The sequence below is a fragment of the Mycteria americana genome, chromosome 2, assembly GCF_035582795.1.
Source record: "Mycteria americana isolate JAX WOST 10 ecotype Jacksonville Zoo and Gardens chromosome 2, USCA_MyAme_1.0, whole genome shotgun sequence".
Lineage (NCBI taxonomy): Eukaryota > Metazoa > Chordata > Aves > Ciconiiformes > Ciconiidae > Mycteria > Mycteria americana.
Genome location: NC_134366.1, coordinates 9,944,730 through 9,964,758, shown reverse-complemented (window position 1 = coordinate 9,964,758; position 20,029 = coordinate 9,944,730). Strand labels below are relative to the sequence as shown.

General features: G+C 50.1%; 1 protein-coding gene across 1 annotated transcript; it reads left to right on the top strand.

The window, feature by feature from the left end:
* Nucleotides 1–9,526: 9,526 nt before the first annotated feature.
* Nucleotides 9,527–19,461, top strand: SHH (sonic hedgehog signaling molecule). The gene is made up of 3 exons (XM_075495507.1): nucleotides 9,527–9,959; nucleotides 14,815–15,076; nucleotides 18,680–19,461. The coding sequence occupies exons 1-3, from the start codon at nucleotides 9,651–9,653 to the stop codon at nucleotides 19,384–19,386; spliced, it is 1,278 nt and encodes a 425-aa protein (XP_075351622.1). The 5' UTR covers nucleotides 9,527–9,650; the 3' UTR covers nucleotides 19,387–19,461.
* Nucleotides 19,462–20,029: the final 568 nt, after the last annotated feature.

The window sequence follows — 20,029 nt, the reverse complement described above, 5'->3', positions numbered from 1 at the left end:
CTTGGCTTCTAAGTTTTGCCACAATAAACAGAAATAAATAAAAATAGCAATACCAGGCTGCGCCAATGTCTCCAGCCTACTTGACTTGCCCTGGGATTCAACTGGATACTAATAGCAAAAAAATACTGATTAAGGCTGAGTAATTTTGCCCCAAATTGAATTCATTTTAACAGCATAGAGGAAGGCGAAATATCATCCTGCTCTTTGCTCAGCATATTTAGATATAATGACATAATATGAACGCATTCCAAAAATTGCCTGTCTTCAGATAGTGCATTTTGGAGTGATTTCAAAATTCCCTTAGGTTCTATCAGCGAAACACTTTCCCCTGTCTCAAAAATCACTAAGCTCTCAGTGCCCAATAGTCTGTGTCACTTACCTTGTTTACATGGTGGGTTATTTTTTAGCCTACCGTCTGTGCCTTATTTTGTCAGGCTGCCCTTATGCTGCTTTGTGACTATTTTGATTTTCAAGCCTCTATGCATAAATTATGATATATTTTGCTTTCTGAAAGGAAGGCTGAGTGAAGTAAGAGAGTGTGGGGTTTTTGGTTTGTTTTTTATTATGAATATTTCAAGAGTGTGTTTTTTTCTTATGAAGAAAACTCTGCACTTCCAGAAAATTTAATTTTTTCTTCTATATAGAAAAATAAACACCGAGAAGAGCTGAAATAAAAAGAAAACCAGTATATTTTGTTCGAACCTTAAGAGATGCTAAGTTCTCATAACTCCAACATTGGAGTGAGAGACACATCATACTCCTCAGAAGTGGCCTTCTTTGGTCATTAACATTATTTTACATATAGCTGGATACACTGTGCGCTACAGTATTGTCAATGTGTTGTTACTCCATGCCCAGGGAGAAGCCATGTGCAGAAAACAGGGTTATGTGAATAAAATAAGCATCAACATCAACACTGTCTCGTTCTGAGCATTAAAGTAGTGAGGCATATTACTCTTCAAAACTTACTTAGCTGTTTTTACAATAGCGAGAGCCAAAAGATGAGGGCATAATTGAACTATTGCCCAAAGGCAATTACTGATTGAAATTGATTAATTCTACAAACAAATTTGACCAATAGATTAGTTGTCACTTTACGGCAGATTTGGGCAATACTGCCGCAGTTGTGAAGGAGGCATAACCAGCTAGCATGAATAGTTAATACAGTTTGTTACCCTGTAGAGTTGCTTGTTGAGTTACCCAAGGAGATCTCACCAGGGAACTGAGCAGGGCATGCTACTTTGATGCTATGAAACCATTGTGTTACCTCTTTGCTTTTATGTATGAATCTGAGGAATTGTTAACAGCACCAAGAGCAGTTTGCTCTGAGCAACACAAATGTAACGGACTTAACATCAAAGTGATGCAAAACCCACTGAAAACAACAGAAAGGCTCTGACTGAATCCAGAGGACTTTGAATCAAGGCCTACCAGGGTCAAGTCTGCCATCTTAATGGGTTTTCTAAGGGGATCCTGTGGGAAACTGGAAAAAGGATTCCAATTTCTCGAATCCAGGGATTACTGAGGTTTCAAGCTACTGCTTTTGCAAAATCATTGGTTCAACTTTGTCTTCTTTCCCCTTCCAGCCCGTGACACAACGGCACAGGAGCACAGAGCTTTGTGGTTGCAGAAAGGACCCTTTGCACCCAAGAACCCTCCCTCCCTCTGGCCCCCCAGGAAAGATGCTTCAGAAAGCCATTTGAGGTAAAAATGATCAATGCTGCTACTGCATGCCCAGAAAGAAGCTGCACTAAAGAGTTGCTTACATCATCATGCATCAGAGGATGGTGGGGTTTAGAGCCAAATCTTCCTGCAGTTACCCAGTCCTTCCATGCATGGAGATTAAGCTGCTGAAATGGGCATTTTGTTACTTTATTTCTGAAAAAAACCCACAGACTGAAGATGGTGCTGAGTGTGGCAGCCTGCTTCTAGCTCTGGCTTCACACTGATTTCACAACTGTTATTAGTGACTTGGTTTGCATGGGTTTCTACACAAATTTCAAGTCTTTGGGTTTAGCTTAGAAAACCCCACATGGCTTGAGATGAGTGTCCAGAAGAGTTCCTGAGCTGTCACACAATCCAGCTGCAGATGTGATAGATGAAAGACATCCTTCTGAGGTTTTCTGATGTTAATATAAGAAATTTCATTAGTTGACTGTGCAGAGAATCGGGCCCTTCGCCGTTCATGAGGATGTATTAGCTGATGGAGCATCCCACACGCAATTTCCTGAGTTCTGATATCTGCTTCTTCGCTTGGAAAGGACAGGGTTTTGTTAAGCTTTCAGGAACATTTCAGAGCCCTTTTTTCCACTATCAAGGTGTTTTAGAGGGAAAGGACATAAATGAGCAATGTGATAGATACGGGGAGCTCTTATTTTGGTTGGACAACAGATGAGGCATATGGGTAATTTATTGCACTATAATTGTGTTATGTGATATCGATGCTGCAGTATTAATGACTGCAAAGTGCCCAGATTGATTCAGATGGCCATTTACTGTCATTATTACAAATCTAAATAAATAAATAAGAGCAATTGAATTGATGTATCTAAGAAGTGTTTCAAAGTCACCCAGTGACATATATGTAGGCGCTTGTGAACGGAGAGGGACTCAAACAACATCAGGGACATTTTTTATTGGGGTCAGAAAGAAATAGAACAATTAAGTCATTTTCAGTCATATACAATATATTAGGAACTCTTTTAACAAGCACATTGCTAAACTGACTGGCATGAACAAAACATTTTAAAAGCTGGGGTGTAAATATGCCAGGAAAAAAGAAAGAAAACATGTAAACTATGCTCAAAAATAGTCTGCAAATGTGAGGAAACAAGAAAAACCAAGACAATCATGCACATACCTCTCCTGCTACCATGGTCCAGTGAATACAGTGGTTACCATGGCTGGATCTGGCTATGAGGTGGACTTTAGAGGGCAAGCTTTGTTTCTGATCTCTGCCCAAACAGAGAGCCTTGATCCAGTCTGTTGGTTTGTGTACTTTGGGCAAGCCAACCTCACACTGCAAGAGCCAGCAAGTTAAGTTTGAATTTATCTCATGCCTTCAGGTTTCTCTTAGCATCCCCTGTCTGGCTGTCATATCATAGGGATCAGGAGATGTATTATCACTCCATATTTGAAAATATGACTCTGCACTTTTCCCCTACAATGCAAGAACAGTGTAAGTCAGACAGCTAGCGTTACTTGCATTTCGAAATGCTATTTATGTATCCGCCTTTTTTTTTTCTTTCTGAACAGAAAACAGTACCTTAAAATGTAGCTCTTGCTAAAAGGTAATTCTTCCATCAACCATTTGTGGAGAGTATTGATACATATCAAACATAGGCTCCTTTTTTTTATGTTAAACTTACACTCTTGTATTAGCTTCAATAATCCTTGGCAGTGAAAGCAATGAGAGCAAGCCTGTTAAAAGAAATAGCTTCCTCATACTCAGAGACACATTTGAGAATAGGTGGGACCCCAAGACAGCCAAGTAAGAACCTGCTAGTATTGGTCTGCATGGGAAAAAAATCTATTTTGGCTCTTCATACACCCACAGCCTCTAATGATCATTGACTCAGTTGCCCAGATAAACTCCTTAGATAAACAACCAAAACGCAAATTAATATACTAACCATTAATACTCCAGTTAACAATTTTTATAACAACAACAAGAAGAAAAAGATATGATTTCTTTTGAAGGTTTATTCTTAGCAATGTTTATATGATGCAAACATTGGATCTAAGTCACCTGCCAACAACCAGGAAAGCAAGTCAACATTACAGCTGGGACTAAACATTGGATATTCCCATACTCATGGCTGGTGCTTAAGCAGCTACATTTCAATATCTTTTAATTTTAAAGGTCATCAGAAACTTAAGAAATATGTGCCATGGTTACTTCTTGCCTCCGTGCACTTGGATAAGCTTGCACACATCACAATTCAATGTACAGAGGGACAAGAAAATCACTTTCAAATACTTGGTTATAAAATTGCCTGCTATAAAAAAAAAAAAGCTTCAAAACTTGTCCATTTGGTTTGTTGCTGGTTTTTTTTAAACTTCACACCTGCTTTCAAACTTCCACTCTTGGGGACTGCAGAAAGCTGTGTAAGCTGTGAGGAAGATGCTCGGAGGTTACTCCCAACATCGAGCTCCCCTAGTGGCTGCTTCCCTCCCACCTTCCCTGCGTGGACAGAAACACCTCGGTTGGGATTTTACCCACTCATGACCAGAAGAAAGTGGCTGAAAAGGGATGCAGATCACAAACTGGGAAAGAAAGAAAGAAAGAAAAAAAAAGTGATAATCATTCCTACCTTGCAGCTTCTGGTATGGGAGAATATTGGGTTATTCAAAGAGAAGAGAAAAGACCTAAAAGAGAAAGCTAAGGGTTTCTCTATAAAATCAGACACTATGTATTGCCCTGCTGAGGATACAGGGAATCCTGTGGGAAACTCTGCTTTAAAGTTTGGGTTAACAGCAAATGTACACATAAAACATAGGTAACAATGTCTTATGAATCATGCTGCCTACATTATTTTTTGCGTGTGTGATGGAAGGCTTTATTGACCATATTCAAGCCAATGATTAGCATTAATCCACAAGCAGATAAGATATGAAAACTGCAAAATCAATGCATGTAGACGCAGCTATTCTGGAAAGCAACCATTTTCTGCCTCTCCATATGCACAGAATATTTTTTTCCTATAGCAGAAATACTTATAGACTATTGCCAGACTAAGGGCATATCGAAGCAGATACCAGGCTTCAGCTGCATCACTCCCTGAATTTTGCTGACAAACCAAAATGGGTGGAAAATTATGAACTTCATTTTTCTTGTTGGTGCCAGGGTTTGGGGTTTTTTGGAAGGAAATTCCAAGGAATAAGACCTGTTCTGCTTGTCACTGTAAAGGTATAGTTGCCAGCTAGCCTGTAATTCTGAACTGAAATTTCTAAGTTGATTTTCAAGACAGATATTGCAATACCACCAGGCCAGGCAAGGAGGGGTGTGTAACAATTCCTTTAAATAAAATAGTTTAACATCTTCATGAAGGAGGGTGGAGTATATAAAAGAAACAAACAAAGCTTCAGATGAAAAGCCTGTCTGAGTCTCCTTCCATTTACACTGGTTTTACTCTAGCATAACCTCTGGTTTCACTGAAGTTAGTCATGATTTACTTCTCTGTCAATGATCACTTTGGTCCCAAATTTCTTGGGAAACATCACAGGTGCAAAGAGGCTATGAGAATGAAGCTTTAACACTCTAAAAATAGATAATTTATTAAAAAGTCATATATAAAGGGTGAGCACAAATGGTGGCTGTTAAGGGTGATAAGTAATTAAGACCCAGTTAAAAGCTACACAGACATTTGCCTCTCTGGTTTTCTGTGGGAAACATCCTGTATTTTGGATTCATCAACCAGAATATATCAGCGCAAAAAAACTCAGGGAGCCTAAAACGGCCAACGAGCAACCTCACTTGTGCTTCCCTGGCTTTATGCAGAGCAAACAGCAGGCAGCAAGTCCACATTTTTAAAAAAAAAAAGAAGATAAAACATAACTGAGATTCTCAAATAGCTTGGCCTGGGCCCGGGTGCACCCACTGCCGCCCCTCCTCAGCCCAGGCCAGTGTGGCCACACGGCCCCATGCATGGACCCATAGGGTGAGGGAAGCCTTGGAGCTGCCTCCGGGTTTGGAAGAGCTGCTGGAAGAGCCTGTACATCAGCAAGGAAAGCTGGGCCATGGGGCTGTGGTGGATGCTTGCATAAGAGCAAAAAAAATAGGACTTAATGGGGTCAGTGGTAGATGCTCCTGGGACTGCAGTGCTTGCTGCACACAGGAGGACCAGGGGCCCAGATGACCCAAGGGGCTCCCCACCACCCCACCAGGGCTTTGGGGCCCGACAGGGAGCCCTGTGGCAGCTCCATGAGGAACCCGGCTGGGGGAGCAGGGGTGGTGGAGCAAGTGAGTCTGCACTCAGGGGCCTTCCCCAGTACCCTCACCCTGGGCAGCCCTGAAGGGACCCTGGGGGCCACTCCCCATCGCGGGCAGCAGCAGCTTTGGTTGGTGGTGGCATGGGCAGAGGGGTGCAGAGCATCTCACTCCCCCCAGAAGGCTGGGACAGCCCCAGCCTCCCTCCCCAGGGAGCAAAAGAGCGACCTGCAGGTTTGGGGGACAACTGGATGCAACACTGATTTTTATAATCCACGACTGAGGGGTCAATCCCTCTAAAGAAGGCATCAGTGCCTGACCGGTGGCTGTTGTTGTTGCTTGGTTTGGGGATTTTGCTGTTGTTGTTGTTAAAATGTGAGTGCGGGCAGGGATGGGTGCGGGTCGGGCACTGATGCTCCCTGCGGCAGCACTGGGCTCGGGCTGGTGGGTGCATGAGGCTGGTGGGTGTGTGGGGCTGGTGGGTGCGTGGGGCTGGTGGGTGCATGAGGCTGGTGGGTGTGTGGGGCTGGTGGGTGCGTGGGGCTGGTGGGTGCGTGGGGCTGGTGGGTGCGTGAGGCTGGTGGGTGTGTGGGGCTGGTGGGTGCGTGGGGCTGGTGGGTGCATGAGGCTGGTGGGTGCGTGGGGCTGGTGGGTGCGTGGGGCTGGTGGGTGCGTGAGGCTGGTGGGTGTGTGGGGCTGGTGGGTGCGTGGGGCTGGTGGGTGCATGGGGCTGGTGGGTGCGTGGGGCTGGTGGGTGCATGGGGCTGGTGGGTGCGTGGGGCTGGCGGTGCCAGGGACAGGACAGGCGTCAGAGGGAAATGTGCTCCAGTGCCTTTACCCGCTGGTGTGAGTTTAGGGGTACTTGGGGGTTATTTTTCCCAAGAAGCTGTGGCATTTCAAGAAAAAAAGAAAAAAAGAAAAAGAAAAAGAAAAGCTTAAGGTGGGTAGGGGAGGGAGGCGCATCCCGGAGGCCCGGGCAGCGGCCGGGCGGGCGGGCGGGAGCGGCGGCCCGGCTCCCCCCGGCTCCCCCGGCTCCCCCCGGCTCCCCCGGCTCCCCTGGATCCCCCGGCTCCCCCGGCTCCCCCCGCCCGGCTCCCGGCGGGGCCGCGGCCAGCTCCAGCCTGCGCTGAAACTGAGCAGACCCTCCCCGCACCCCCCAGCTCTGCTTTCTTTCACATCTAATTTGATAGGAGGGTGATTTCAAGCTTCCCACAGTTACAACTTTTCTTGATTTCTCCCTTTACCCCCCCCCTCCCCGCGCATTTATTACTTGCATTTAATTAATTCCTTCTTTGCGTTTCCTTTCCTGTTAATCTTTGGGTGACTGCTTTGTACATATGGCAATCTGATAATGAGGGAGTTTATCCTTATTCTCTATACTTCTTCACTGCGATGTCCACCCGTCTAGTGCCTGGGATATCGATCACCTTTCCTTGGGGAGGGGGACAAGGTAAGAGGGGTGAGAAAAGATTCGCAGTATCCCACACCATTAAGAATAGCTTTTATTCCTTGGCACTGTTTAATCAACTGTTATATCAAGTCATGCTGTTTAAGCAACCACATCAAAAGAACATACCCTCTTTTGTATAAATTATATATTCCTTGTATCTGTCTTCTCCCATGCACGCAGACGGGGAGATAAAACTTAAGTTTGTTTTTTAATAGCATGAAGCAGGTATTTAGCTGTTATACAACTTGTTTCTGCAACTAAGTTGGTTGATAAAAACCTAGAAACCAAGCTGCTGCCTTTCTAACTTTTTACCCATTCCCAAGTCAAAACTCGGGAATGTAAATGTAAAGCTCGGAAAGAGAAATCAATGATTCACTGAAACTCTACAGAGAAGTAGAAATAGCAGAAGAAAAGTGTAGGCTGAAAAAGAGGGAAGAGCTCCAGTCAGAGTCGGTGTGAGAGCTTCGGGTCACTTCTTTCAGCTATTTTCTAAAGTTTACGTGAAAAGACCACTTTGCCCCTTGAAAAGTCCATGCTGTCCTGCTTGTTATAGTTTAAGGATATACAACTTTTTTTACCACTTAAAAACTAATTTTAAAGTCCATTTTCACATGGTTTAAGTTGATTACGACTCAGCTCGATGCCACAGACCGGAAAGCTCCCATATAATTGCTCACCCCAAAGAGCTTTTTTTTTTAAAAAAAAAACCTTAAATAAAGTTGATTTTTTTCGTTTTTCTGAGAGAGTGGATTTTGAATTACTTCAGCATGTCGTTCTGCCATTTTTAAGAACTCCTAAAAAACTCCTGAAAGTTTCTAGATCCTAGGACAAATTGTATTTTCTTAGGAGCAAAAGCATTTGAGCTCTTTACAGGCAGAGAAGTGTTTGTTCATATGGGACTCTGCTTTTCTGTCTAACCTGCTCTATCAGCCCCATCTCTGCAATTTTGCTCGTCTCTCAACACCTTTGTCTGATTAGTAGCTTTTGGAGATCGGGATAAAGACATCACTTGCCACGCTGCATGAGATAACAATTAATTTAACATTAAACTTATCCCCTTTCCATTCACTTTGCTTGGATCGATCGCTGTTAATTGTGTTTGCGGATGCTTTCAACACTATGCTTTTCTTAAAAACTTAATGATACCCCGCAAGGAGGTGTAAGAGTCTAAAACGCTCCTCTTCGACCAAAGAAACAAAGAGTATAGCCCCAGCGTGCGCAGGAGACCATCTATTTTTAATCAGTTGACTTTTCAGGCACTTCTGAAGATACAACATTATTTTAAACTGGGTAATAGTCCTGGTTTTATTAAAAAAAAAAAAAAAAAAAAGTGCCATTTAGCTCTCTCCACATTGCAGTTGTGGGATACACAAGTCAGACACGCTAACTCCATGTAACTGCCGCCTCGCATCAGACTTGTTTCTGCCTTGAAAGTAGTCATTTATCAGCTAAAAGGCGAGTGTGTTTAAAAATGCATGTCTTCAGGAGGGAGAGCAACCTCCCTTTTCAGGGGGAAGAAACCTGTTACAAAGCCACTGAGGTGGGTGCGCTCTTAAATGGCATTATTCCCCCCCCCCCCCCCGGGCGTTAATATTTCCCCAATACGTTTCTATTTGCACGGCTCCCCGATAATTCGGCATTTTATTTAGCCGCAACTGCCCTTAGAAAGTTGACTTGCACTGAGGCATCCTGCTAATCTTATTTATTATTTTTTTCCCCTCTTTCACAGAGGCATCTGTTCCTCTTGCTGACAAACGTACCATTCTGCCAAGAAAAGTTTTTGAAAAAAAAAAAAAAACAAAAAAACAAAAAACCCCAACCAGCGTGTAATTGATGTTATCCCAAGAAAGCGCGATCTCCACCCCTCTCAGCTCCAAGCCCTTCAGGTAAAAGGGAAAAAAAAAAAAATCTTTCAAGAATTTGTTGCCTTTTTGAGGGTTAAAACATCAGAAGACAAGCTTGTCTCGCCTTGGCCAATCAGCTCTCGGCCCTGGCAGCTATAATATAGAACTAAAGGCAGACTCCTCTCACAAGCGTCTTGCTTTGCTACCATTAAAATCAGACCCTTTTTTGTCTCTCGATTGCTGTCTCCCGACCAAACTCCGATGTGTTCCGTTATCAGCGACCTAAAGCCTGCCATTCCAGCACCTGTCTTGCTAGGGATCGGTGGATAGTATACGATTCAGAAAGCAGACAAGGACATAGGAGGAGAGAGAGCTCTAGAGAGACAGCCAGGGATAGGCACAGAGAGCTTTGAAGTAATTGGATTCAATGGACGAAATGCTGCTGTTGACAAGAATTCTCTTGGTGGGCTTCATCTGCGCTCTTTTAGTCTCCTCTGGGCTGACTTGTGGACCAGGCAGGGGCATTGGAAAAAGGAGACACCCCAAAAAGCTGACCCCTTTAGCCTATAAGCAGTTTATTCCCAATGTGGCAGAGAAGACCCTAGGGGCCAGTGGAAGATATGAAGGGAAGATCACAAGAAACTCCGAGAGATTTAAAGAACTAACCCCAAATTACAACCCTGACATTATTTTTAAGGATGAAGAGAACACGGGAGCTGACAGACTGATGACTCAGGTAGAGCCACAGAGATACCTGTATTTGTGTTTGTTAACCTCTCTGAGCAATCCTAAAGGACGCATCTGTCTTAGTATTTTTGAAAGCCCCCCCTTTCCCTTTCCCCCTCCTCCCCCCGCCCCTCCAAACTCGGCTAGTTTCCCCCATTGAATGTAAATACCATCTATACCAGACAAGTTAGCAGGGGCTGGAGCTGGAGCTGTCTAGATATTTGGTGGGGGAATCTGTGTGATACTTACAGTCCTTACCGTGCCATGGCGTTCCCTGTAACTTGGTTAGAGATTGCTGTTTGCATTTGTCCCCAAGGATGCACTTTGATCAAACGAATTGCATACAGCTCAGAGGACCCCAAGTGTATAGTGACCGCCAGGCCACTCACTCATTATTACAAACGCAGTCCTCGGTTGCTACGCCTGCTGACTTGATTTTTTTCCCTATATTTTATTTCATTCCTTTTTTCTTCTTTTTTTTTTTTTTTGCTTCATTTCATTTTAGCCTTCATTATTCTTTTTTTTTTTTCCTCGCGAGCATATTCTAAATTTAGTAGGCATGCAGTCGTGCACTCACAAAAGGCAGCTGAAGCCGGATCGACCATTCCTCTCCTGATTCCGTATTATATAGCTCGTATTGCAATACCATCATTTGCAATTGTGCCCATCAGAGCGTAAATATATTGATATTTCTTTAAGGATGCTCGCCACCAATGCTCTGGTACTTCCATAGGGGAGGGACTTGCAACTTATCGGCATTGCATCACCTTCTGTTTTAAAAAATCTGATGGCACAAGGTTTACAACTGGGTAAATATTGGATCTCGGGCGGAATCAGATTGCGGAACCATTTTATGCAAAAAGAGAGAGAGAGAGAACCTCTCCGAGAGTCACCTCATAATTATTATTCATGCTCAACAGAGAGCTCGGTGAAGTCAATTGCTCTGCCAATCCCGGAGTTTCTGAAACTACATGCAATCTAGACACTGGAAATGGGTTTCCTCCAAATATAGGTCAACAGCGCTTTTTTAATATTAATACATTTAAGCCCCACCTTCAGTGCTAGAACAGGACTCGCCTGGAAGGACTAGGCGGGGAGTGGACGCGGGGAAGGGGGGTGGGGGGCGGAATTTCCCAAACTCTCCCCGTTCCTCGGCCTGATTTTCCGCACGTTTGCCGGGTCTCCCGGGGCGAGGGACCGGCGGCCGCCACCATCTCCGCCCGACCACCTTAAATCGCACCGTACCTCGGAGCGCGGCGGCGCCTCTGCCCGGCCGCCGCCGCCCGCTGCCCGCCGCTGCCCCGCGCAGGGGTGCGGAGCGGAGCGGGGCCGAGCGGGGCCGAGCGGAGCGGAGCGGAGCGGCTGTCGGTGCCCGCTCGGGCGCAGCGCGGTCCGCGCCCCTCCGCGCACCCGCGGCCCTCCGCCCCCGCTGCCGCCGGTGCGAGGCGTGCGGCGAGCCAGCCGCATCTCTCGCATTTTCAGCTCCACTTACTCCCCTCGCGTATCGATCGCGGCGGCTCGGGTTTCGCCCTTCCCTCCGCAGCCCGGCGGCGGCGGCGGCGGCGGCTCCGCGGGGGACGGGCTCCCGCCGGGGCACGGCGCGTCCCTCCCTGCGCGGCTGCGCCGGTGCGTGTGCGCGGCGGAGCGGGGCGAGGGGGGAGCCGGGAGCCGGCCGGGAGAGGTGGGCTGCGGGCCGGGGGCGGCGTGCGGGCTGACCCCGGCCCCGCGGCTCTCCCGGGGCACGCCGCGCCGGCTACGCGGCTGGCCGCTCTCGCTGCATTAGCTGGCAGCATCTGAACTCCTGACCTTCTGTCAACTTCCCTCAGACGAACGAAACGAAAACAAATACTTTTGGTTTTTTTCTCCTTCAGCGCCTATTCCCGTGCCTTAGACACAAAGGGGGGGAGGTGGGCTGAGGGCGGCGGGGACGGGGAGGCCGCAACGCCGGGTACCCGGCGGCAGGGAGGGGAGCGAGGTGGGGGACCGGGCCGGGCTCCGGCGCCCCTCGGCGAGGCAGGGAGCGGGGAAGCGGAGCGGGGCTGGGGAGGGGCTGCCCTTGCCCACCCTGCCCCGGGCACGGCCGGGTCCGCGGCGCCCCGAGGTGCCGTCCTGCCGCCGGCCTCCCTGCCTTGCTTTTCCCTCCTTCCCTCTCTCCCTCGGCCGGCAGCCTCTCGTTCCATCCCAGCCTGTAAACGCCTGCTTCGCGAGCCCTTCAACCATGGAGAGATCTTCCCTGAATAGACTCCTTAAACTTGCAGAATAGTTGCCGAATGCATTAGCCACTAGTTAATATTAACTCCAGAAGGGGAGGAAAAAAAAACCGCAAACAGAGGTAGGTAAGCCAGGTTCTCAACTTTGCAGGTGACAACAGCAGTTTGCTGAAGGCTCCCCCTTTCCTCCCCTCCCTCCCCCCCACCCCGGCCATTGGCTGGATCCGGGGGAGAGATAAGGAGGCCAGGTCAGTATGATAAAGCTGGAATTTGTATGAAATAAAATAGCAATCTCGTGTAATGCAGGCACACAACCGGTGCGTGATGTGAGGAATTTAGAGATCAACTTGGCATTTAGGAAGCCCACCAGGTTGTTTACACTGACAGGTACCTGTTAAGTGTTTCCTTCAAGCAATTCATTTGTGAAGAGATTAGGAGCTGGCAGGAGAGGGCTTGTTGAACAACTTTGCCTCCACACAAAGCGTTAGTGGAGGCAGCCCTGCTGAGCTTCACGGTGGCTGAACAGAATTGGGCTTGATTTGTGGCACACGACCCAATGAATTAATAAATAGTCTGGGCTTCACGGCTTTTGACTCTGACAATCCAGCTCAGGCAGTATAAAAGGGAGGAAGGTCCTTTAGGAGGTCGTTTCTTCTTTTTTTCGCCTGAAGCCGGGAGCTGGTGCTGGCAGGGCCGGCGCGGCAAGAGCCCCTCGGCGCTGCCCGCCCGCTGCCCGCCCGCTGCCCGCCCCGCTGCCCGCCCGCTGCCCGCCCGCTGCCCGCACCGCTGCCCGCCCCTCCCGTGCGCAGCGGCGGGGCAAGACATCGCCGTGTCGCGCAGGGCTGTCGCCTTATCAGTAGCTGAAAGGTTTGATCCTTCGGCCCCTTCCCCCTGTAAATCAGCGGAGGAGCGTATCCATCCTCTCAGGTGTGCGAGGGAGAGAGGAGGGAGAAATAAATCAAACTCAACTTCCTTGTGCTGCTGGGCTTTGCTGCCGGGAACGGTGCCGAAACCCAAACACCCGGCTCTTTCCATAAAACCGTAGGCCAGAAAGTCCAAAGTGAGCTCACGATTGCGTTTGATATCTCCCGGGGACCTGCGTATTGCTGGAATTGCTTTTTATGGCTGCTGATAGATACACGGGAACTTTCTTCTTGAGCAATCTTGTCACTTCCCTAAGAGCAGCGTCGTCGGGATAATGGAGGGGCTCTGCCTTTCTGGGAGGTGTGAAGGGGGCCTTTGCGGGCTGGTACTGGGCGTGCTGGGAGCACACTGGGGAGAGTGGTCCTGCAGAAGGCCGAGCATCCCAGTCAGGCCAGCAAAAGTGAGGGAAGAGCAGTTTACTGCATCCCGCCGTGGCTTTAATCCACATCGATGTTTGCATCAAACGAGCCACATCGTGTATATCCACGAGTTATTTTCCTCTCAAAAAGGGGGGAAAATGTTGGCAACGTGTCTGTTTCCAACTCTGTACCTTTAGTCAAGTGCTTTCACTGCTTTCGGTGCTGATTTTCTATTTCTGGGGGGCTGCGAGTCCTTTTCCCTACCGCTGGCATGCCTATTGCCCCCCTTAGCTATGACAGGACCGCCCCCCCAAACTTTCAGGGTTTCATGTAGAGCTCACCTCCCTCCACCGTTGCAGTCCCCCTTCCCCTCCCTCCCTCCCTCCCCCATCCAGCCCCTTCTTTGCTCGGTCCCCCCGGGCCCCCGGTGCTGCAGGGCCCGGCTCAGCCCCGGGGAAGGCCGGTGGCTCCGGAGGGGCGATGGAAAACCCTGTAGTGCTTCTCCACGGAGCTGGAAACGTTTCACTCCACACAAAGGGTCTCCTAGCTTGCATAGCATCCCTGCTTCGCTTAACTTCCCTCCTTGGCCCTCCCTGGCTTTTCATCTTCCCACTAAGAGCTATATTATTGTATGGATTTGCTCGGCTTTGTAGGCGAGCGCCGATGTATGTTTGAAGCGGAGTGAATGCTCCCAGCCCATGCTGCTTTGAGGGCTCTAATGAGTGATGGGCGAAGGGAGAGAAAAAAAACCCCACCCCTCCCTCCAGCACATAAAGGCTGTTAACATGTATTGAGACCCCTTTCAACACAGAATTAAGCTGAAAAGACCCGGAGAGACATTCCGGGGGGGAATCCGTGACTCCGAGTTACATGGCGAGTGTTTGTTCTCGGCAGAAACTTCGCTCTCGGGAAGGGGACAGGGCACTTAGCGGCAGGAATTTGCTCCGTGCAGGTGGCTTTGAACCGACACACTCCCCCTCCAGCGCCGGGGATGGGGCGGGGGGTCCCCCTGCCCCCGCGGCAGGTGCCGCGGGAGGGGGCGGCTCCGGCCCCGTGGGTCTTCGTGGTGTTTCACCCCCTTTTCCTCCCGTCTCCCCAAGTTTCCTCCTCCTCCTCACCTGCCTCCCCGTCCCTCCCTGGCAGCGGGGGAGAAGATGCTCGGCCCTGGCTCGGCCCATACTGCGGCGCGTTTTGGGGGGGCGGGGAGGGGTGGGAGGGTGGGGAGGGACACATGACTGCCGCCGATTTGGCTGGGGAGGGAGGGCAGGATGCGGCCATGGGGGGGGATGGATGGTGAAGGGGGGGTTTGCTCCTGGCTGCAGCAGTGGCCCCCCCGCAACGCGCCCTTCCCCGTGTGCCCGTATCCCCGCAGCGCTGCAAGGACAAGCTGAACGCCCTGGCCATCTCCGTGATGAACCAGTGGCCCGGGGTGAAGCTGCGGGTGACCGAGGGCTGGGACGAGGACGGCCACCACTCCGAGGAGTCCCTGCACTACGAGGGCCGCGCCGTGGACATCACCACCTCGGACCGGGACCGCAGCAAGTACGGCATGCTGGCCCGCCTGGCCGTCGAGGCCGGCTTCGACTGGGTCTACTACGAGTCCAAGGCGCACATCCACTGCTCCGTCAAAGCAGGTAAGGCGGGCAGCCTGCCCAGGGACACGTCGGGGTGGGGGGGGGGACACCCCCGGGCCACGGCTCAGCCCCCCCCAGAACCGTCTCCGCCCTGCCCGGTGCCGCCCGGGCTCCCTCCTCCGTTCCCGCAGGGTCCCCATCAGCCCTGCCCGCCCCGTCGGGGCTGCTCCGGGGCTGGTGAGCGGAGCCCCCGAGGGCGCAGCCTACCTCCCCCCCGCCTCGCAGTGATCCCTCCGGCGCAGGGCTGGGGAAAGGAAGGAGAGGGGGGGAAAAAGCGAGGGGGGGGATAAAAAGAGCAGCCCAGCCAGCTGCAGCACTTTTTGACAGCATTTTTATTTGGGTGATTTGCTTGCCCAGCCTTCCCACGAGCGCTGCGCCGCAGCCACACACCCTGCTCCTCCCCCCGTGGGGTTTGATGCTTTCCCCATCCAAAGAGCTTGTTCAACACAAACACTAGTGGCTGTCTCCCGCCGCCCCGCTGGCTGCACGCCTTACTCGCGATCGCTAATCTCCGAGTGGGAGCCGGCCAGGAAAATAAAAAAAGTAACGTGGTCCCCTGCCTTCTTCAGCGGTAGCCGCTAGGAAATTCCCAGATAGGGATACGCATACATATAATTTTTTTCCCTCCCCTCCCCTGTGCTTACAACGCCACACGCTGTCTCAACCCGGGAACAGCTCGCAAGAAATCCCCGACTCACCGACTTCATTTTCTTAACACTTGACACTTTTTTAGGGAGCAAAACAGTTGGCAAGTGCCAGCCCCCCCCCCCCCGCCTCCCTCCACCCGCCTGCATGGCAGCTAAAGCGCTTTCTAATAGCATCCTCTAGCCCAGCAGCCCGCTAGAAGTGTCAAGAAACACTTGGTTGCAAAAGAAAATAATGGGCTTTCTTTAAATATAGCCGTTTGCTTCGAAACCAGCAGCCCCACGGCAGGGAAAGCAGCCTGGCCTCGCCATGCCTGTCTGCAAGAGGGGTTCATTCCCCCACTCCAGCCCCAAGTTCTCCAGGGGCTGAGCTGAGGTAGCACCTCTCCCGACCCACTCGGGCTTTGTCCTGAGAGCCTGCTACTGCTTTTGTTAAGCTCCCTGGTCCTTTCTAGCCAAAAAAAGGCCTGGCAAAGCTATCAGCCGTGCAGTGATAGGAGACATCCCTTTCAATAGCGAAGATGGGCTTTACAGCGCAAGGTGTCCGATTGCGGCGCGATGACCTTAGCCCAAGCGCACCCCTTAATCCACCCCCACGGATATTTCATAGGAGAGGAGTAACCCCAAGCTGCTCATTGAAATTCGGCACACACAGACTTGGGGGCAATATTTAGAGGGTGTCAGGCAGGGTCGTGTGACTGTACCACACGGGCTGCAAGGGAGCAGGCTTGAATTCCACCCGCTCAGCCTGATTTCAAACTGTCCAAACCTCGTTTCATGACAGAGCATCTTATGAGAAGATTAAACCCCATAATGCCAGGCAGGAAGATTCTTTATCTAGATCTCTGTTTGCAAAAAGTATGATCCCGGCGACTGGAATGCAAAGAAGAGTTCCCCCAAGGCCTGAATTATTGTCACCAGGACAGAGGAGGGAAAGGCAGGGGTGGTAAAAGGGACATTGATAATGCGCTACAGCAAGTATTTAGAGCAAGCTTCTACATTTAAAATTCAAATACAGATCTTGAGTGCCTTGGAAAAGTGGCTCTGCTGTGCAAATAGTGCTTGGAAGGTCCTGGGTTTTTTGGAGAGTATGTGTGTGAATTGGCACATAGGGTTTCTGCACCTGAACAAATAGGGAGGGGGAGAAAAGGGGGGGAAAGAAGCTGGGAAAAAAATGGAAGTGTCCTCTCTTCCAAGAGTGTCTGCATTTATTACATGAATCAGAATGACAATGCTGATCCTTTATTGGATTTTAATTAGAGAACCCAAACAAGCACTGCTCAAAGAAGCAGATTTTCACACCTCTGCCAATTCACTGGCATGTTTGTAGAGCTGCTACACTACTAGATCTATTCATCAAGTCCCTGAATATGCAAACAAAGCTCTAGCCAGACCTTTACCGCCAGCTTGTAGGAAGGTGTAGTTTGCTAGCAGAGGGCTCCACATAAAGCACATAGCTTGTTTGTTGCCATGTCCTCCCTGAAGAGGCCTTGGAGATCTCGCTGCTTCATTTCTGAAGGAGAAGTGATAAAGTCGTTAGCAAATCAATAACGGTCTAATTTTCACCCTTCCTGTCCTTCCTGAGAAAGTCATTAGGAGGAACTCCAAGGATTTATTTAAATCATAAGAGCTTCAGCACCAGCCACAGAGGCAAAATATAAAATCTGACCGCCTTTAGGAAATAAATCACCAGGACTCTAAACTGGCATAGGGAGTAACTGGGAGAAACCAGGGGAAAGCAAGGGAGGGATGAGCAACGTCAACAGCTGTAGCAAAGAAACTTGCTACCATGACATAGTGTGGGCTACTACTCAATATATATAGAAAATCATAGCTTTTAGGAACACTGCAGAGTCCCTCGGTTAAGTCAGAGACCAGCCTGGAACAGGGCAGAGGTTCTCTCCCACTGCCCCACATGTGGCTGGGCTTCCAGAAGGAGATTTGCAAGAAAGACTTAAAGTCTCATCGCTATTTCTGCTTTTTTTAAGCCTGTGATTGTTCCTCTTGCTAACACTGGAAAGCAGCAGCAGTTGGCAACAGCATTTAGTATCTAAAGTCTCAGTAACTCCAAGAGCTGGAAGAGGTGAAGGAGGGATGTGCTTGGGTCTGGCACAGGCGTGGGGCTGCCCAGGGACCACACGCCCTGGGACAGGGAACAGCGTCCTCCTTCCAGTGGGGTGGGAGAGGCGAGGGAGATGCTTTTTTTGGAAAGAGGAGTGAACTGGAGTGCTGGGGATGCCCGGCAGAGGTGTTACGGGGGGTGGCATGTGCCCCAGCAGCCGCCGTGCAGAGCAGGAGGGCAGCGAGGGCTGGGGGCAGCGCGGGGCCATGCACAGGCTGACGGAGAGGGGCTCGGGCAATCCAGGCTGCTGCTTTCCAGTGGGGCGATGGGCAGATTCATGTGCTCCTTGGGGCAAAGCCTCCTCCTGCTCTCTGCTGTTTGCTGCCCTAGATGGGCTCCTTGAGTAAAGAGCTGCATGGGGACCCCAAGCATGGCAATCATGGACACTTGCCTAGAGGAGGAGAAACCTTATGCCAGCAAAATTGGTCAGCTTTGAAAGCCTGAGAGTTATCCGATGTCAGGTGTCAGGTGCAGGGCAAACAGTATCCAGGTGGGAAGCTCTTCCAGAAGAGATTTGTTCTGGAACAGCTTTTTCAGGGGAAATATTTTGTCCCATTTTGTTAATGAGACAAACCACCCCTGTAACTCCTAACCCAGAGGGAGATGTGCTGGCTCAAACCTGGCAGGAACGGGACTCTCACTTGACTCCTTGAGTGCAAACGGGGCACGTTCGTAGATGAGGATGGAGGAATTTTGGAGGGGACTGAGGCTGCTCCCTGCATCTGTGCCTCTCGGGCGGGTCGGGGTGGCTGGGGAAGCGGCGTGTCCCCTCGTGCCCCCTTGCCCCGGCCCGGTGGGTGCTCCCTCTAACCCCGTTGTGCCTCTCTCCTTGCACAGAAAACTCGGTGGCGGCCAAATCGGGGGGCTGCTTCCCTGGCTCGGCCACGGTGCACCTGGAGCAAGGCGGCACCAAGCTGGTGAAGGACCTGAGCCCCGGGGACCGGGTGCTGGCGGCCGACGCGGAGGGCCGGCTGCTCTACAGCGACTTCCTTGCCTTCCTCGACCGGGAGGACGGCTCCCACAAGCTCTTCTACGTCATCGAGACACGGCAGCCCCAGGCCCGGCTGTTGCTGACGGCTGCCCACCTCCTCTTCGTGGCCCCCCAACACAACCAGTCGCAGGAGGGGACCCCCAGCAGCCGGGCGCTCTTCGCCAGCCGCGTACGGCCGGGCCAATGGGTCTACGTGTTGGGCGAGGGCGGGCGGCAGCTCCTGCCAGCGGCCGTGCACAGTGTCTCATTGCGGGAGGAGGCTTCGGGGGCGTACGCCCCGCTCACTGCCCAGGGCACCATCCTCATCAACCGGGTGCTGGCCTCCTGCTACGCCGTCATCGAGGAGCACAGCTGGGCGCACTGGGCGTTCGCTCCCTTCCGCCTGCTCCAGGGGATGCTGGCCTCTCTCTGCCCCTCCGGCGGGGGGGCCCCAGGGGGTGCCCCTGCCGCCCCCGGCATCCACTGGTACTCTCGCCTCCTCTACCACATCGGCAGCTGGGTGCTGGGTACTGACTCTCTGCACCCGCTGGGCATGGTGGTGCCGTCCAGCTGAGAGCATCCCGCGCCGCCCCGGCCGCCTGCCAGCCTCCGAGGGAGAGACAGAGACGCAGAGGGAGAGAGAGAGAGAAAGGAGAAAAAAAGGAGAGAAAAAAAAAAGGAAAAAAGAAAATAAAAACCTAAAAGAAAAGAAAAAAGGAAAAAAATTACATATTTTTAAAAGAGAGCACGGATTAAGACTTAAAAATAATAATAATAAAATAATAATAATTAAGTAGGACAGTCCAAAGTAGACTTTAAGGAAAACAAAGACCCCGGGAAGTTCTGTTCTGTTTAGTTTATAAATATATATATATTTTTATTTGTTCTTTTGTTTTGTTGTTTTGTTTGTCCTTTTTTTTTTTTTTTTTCCTCCTCTCCTGGATATTTATTTCTTTGGTATTTTGAATAGATGTTTTAAATGATATGAACCGGACCTTCAAGAGCCTTAAATAGTTTCTTTGATAATTTATTATCATGTGAACTGTACTCACAGGGGAAAAAATTATTTTGTGAGGCCAAGCAAAACTGCGCAGAGTCTATTTTTCTACATGTCACGTGTGTCCTGACTTTCAGAAAGCAAAATTCTGTACTTTCCCATCTCTCCATTACATTGCTCCTTCATTTCAGCAAGTCTAAAAAACAAGCAAACAAACACA